Source organism: Quercus suber, unplaced genomic scaffold, assembly GCF_002906115.3.
Source record: "Quercus suber isolate HL8 unplaced genomic scaffold, Cork oak 2.0 scaffold_599, whole genome shotgun sequence".
Lineage (NCBI taxonomy): Eukaryota > Viridiplantae > Streptophyta > Magnoliopsida > Fagales > Fagaceae > Quercus > Quercus suber.
The window spans coordinates 100,216-101,928 of record NW_027070043.1 but is presented as its reverse complement, the minus strand read 5'-3'; the positions used below and the strand labels follow the sequence as shown (position 1 = coordinate 101,928).

Below are 1,713 nucleotides of genomic sequence, written 5' to 3'. Positions count from 1 at the left end.
TAAATTAGGTAAGATAGCAGCTAGAAACTTTCCAATCTCCGACTCGAATGTGTAAATCTAATGTTTTGGTTTTCTCCAGTTGTATATACAAAACAATAATGATAAAGTTTAGTTTTCTATATCAAAAGCAATACTTTCATGCCTAGAACGAGCCGAAAGAAAACACAAAATGCTGGATTCATTTATTCAAAAGTACATTAAAAAAATAAAAAGAAAAACATAAATTTCTGGCAGCTTAATGGATTGTCCATATGAATTTCAAAAAGAGGTCTACCTTGCTGGAAACCCCAACTTGCTAATTTTCGCATTTGGAAGAGCTGTTCGCCTGTCAAGTAAAACTAAACTCTCCACAAAATTAGGTGTGTAAATCATACATTCAGGCATTGGAATATTTAGAATTTCCTCGTTTAAACTATCAGGGTCGAATAAAAAGCTCTGATAGGGGGTAAGCCTTTCGACCAAAAGTTCCCCATTGATGGTGCAGCTAAAGAACTCTGCAACCTGTTTCATCGGTACACTTTTTCTAGCCCAAGACTCAACCACACCATACTCCTTCATCACCCATATGTGGCATATGTCACTCATCTCAACTAGATCTTCACCAAAAACAATCAAAGCCAACGATCCCTTGAACATTGCAAGGCGTTCAAAATGCTTCACAATTCCTTCTAAGTAATTTTGAGGCAGCAATATCTCACGGAATCTCTCATCACTGATGTCGAAGGACAAGATGAACTTATGGCCCCCTGAAAATGCTATAAAATGCAAAGCTCCATTAAAACATAATCGGGTTGGGAAATATACCTGATCAACTGATCCATTGGGCCCAGAATCAGAGCCACTAAATGACTCCACCGAAATTACAGCCTTTCTCCACGAATCAGTACTCAGTGTGTAAATCTCGGCCTCAGCGGGTTTTCGTGTCACTTGTTGTATAGCAAACGTAACTCTCAGAATCTTGTAGTCATTGTTTTGAGGATGATACCCAAATCCAAAAACGGCACGATCAGCAGGACGAGTAGCTAGAAGCTTCTTTAACTTTCTAATGCTTGGGTTCCACAAATACAAAGAGCGTCTAAGATCTTTTTCATCAGAATCATCATTTTTAGCAGCAAGACAGAACACGCCGTTCCAGAAGCCAATTATGAGGTTGGGAGAGGGAATTTCAAACCTTGAAATCTGGGTCAACGTGCGGTTGGTATTGTAAACAAACGTAGTCCATTCTTTGGAAGATGAAGGATCCAGGTAATTTCTTAGAGGCGTGAATAACAGATAACCATCGTTGTTGATGTCGGATAATGAACTTGCTAGATCGAGGTGTTTTGTAATGAAAATGGGGTTTGTGATAGTGGAGTTCCAAGATTGAGAAACGCACCTGAATCGGATTAAGGATTTCACAGGCAGCCGAGTTAGGATGTTGAATACGACGTTGTCAGGAAGAAGCTCGGACGACAGGGACAACATCTCCGTAGATCGAGACATGAGTCCAAATCCTCTGTCCCACTTTTCCTGTTCCACTCTATACTCCACCAATAAATACTTACCACGTGTTTACTTAATTAATTAAATATTATCATTATTAACTTATTAATCCTACAGTTATTAATTAATAGTATCACGTGGCAAGTATTTATTGGTGGAGTATAAAGTGGAGTAAGGAAAGTGAGACAGAAGATTTGAACTCGAGAGACATCTGTAGTTGGTCCGTTTGAT

At 38.9% G+C, this 1,713-nt stretch overlaps 1 protein-coding gene across 1 annotated transcript; it reads right to left on the bottom strand.

The window, feature by feature from the left end:
- Positions 1-270: 270 nt before the first annotated feature.
- LOC112035601 (F-box protein At3g07870-like) lies at positions 271-1,464 on the bottom strand. The gene has a single exon (XM_024068439.1). The coding sequence runs from the start codon at positions 1,462-1,464 to the stop codon at positions 271-273; it is 1,194 nt and encodes a 397-aa protein (XP_023924207.1).
- Positions 1,465-1,713: the final 249 nt, after the last annotated feature.

Excerpts from the sequence above, each read along its gene's own strand:
- LOC112035601 (XM_024068439.1), bottom strand. The coding sequence starts at position 1,464 with ATGTTGTCCCTGTCGTCCGAGCTTCTTCCTGACAACGTCGTATTCAAC.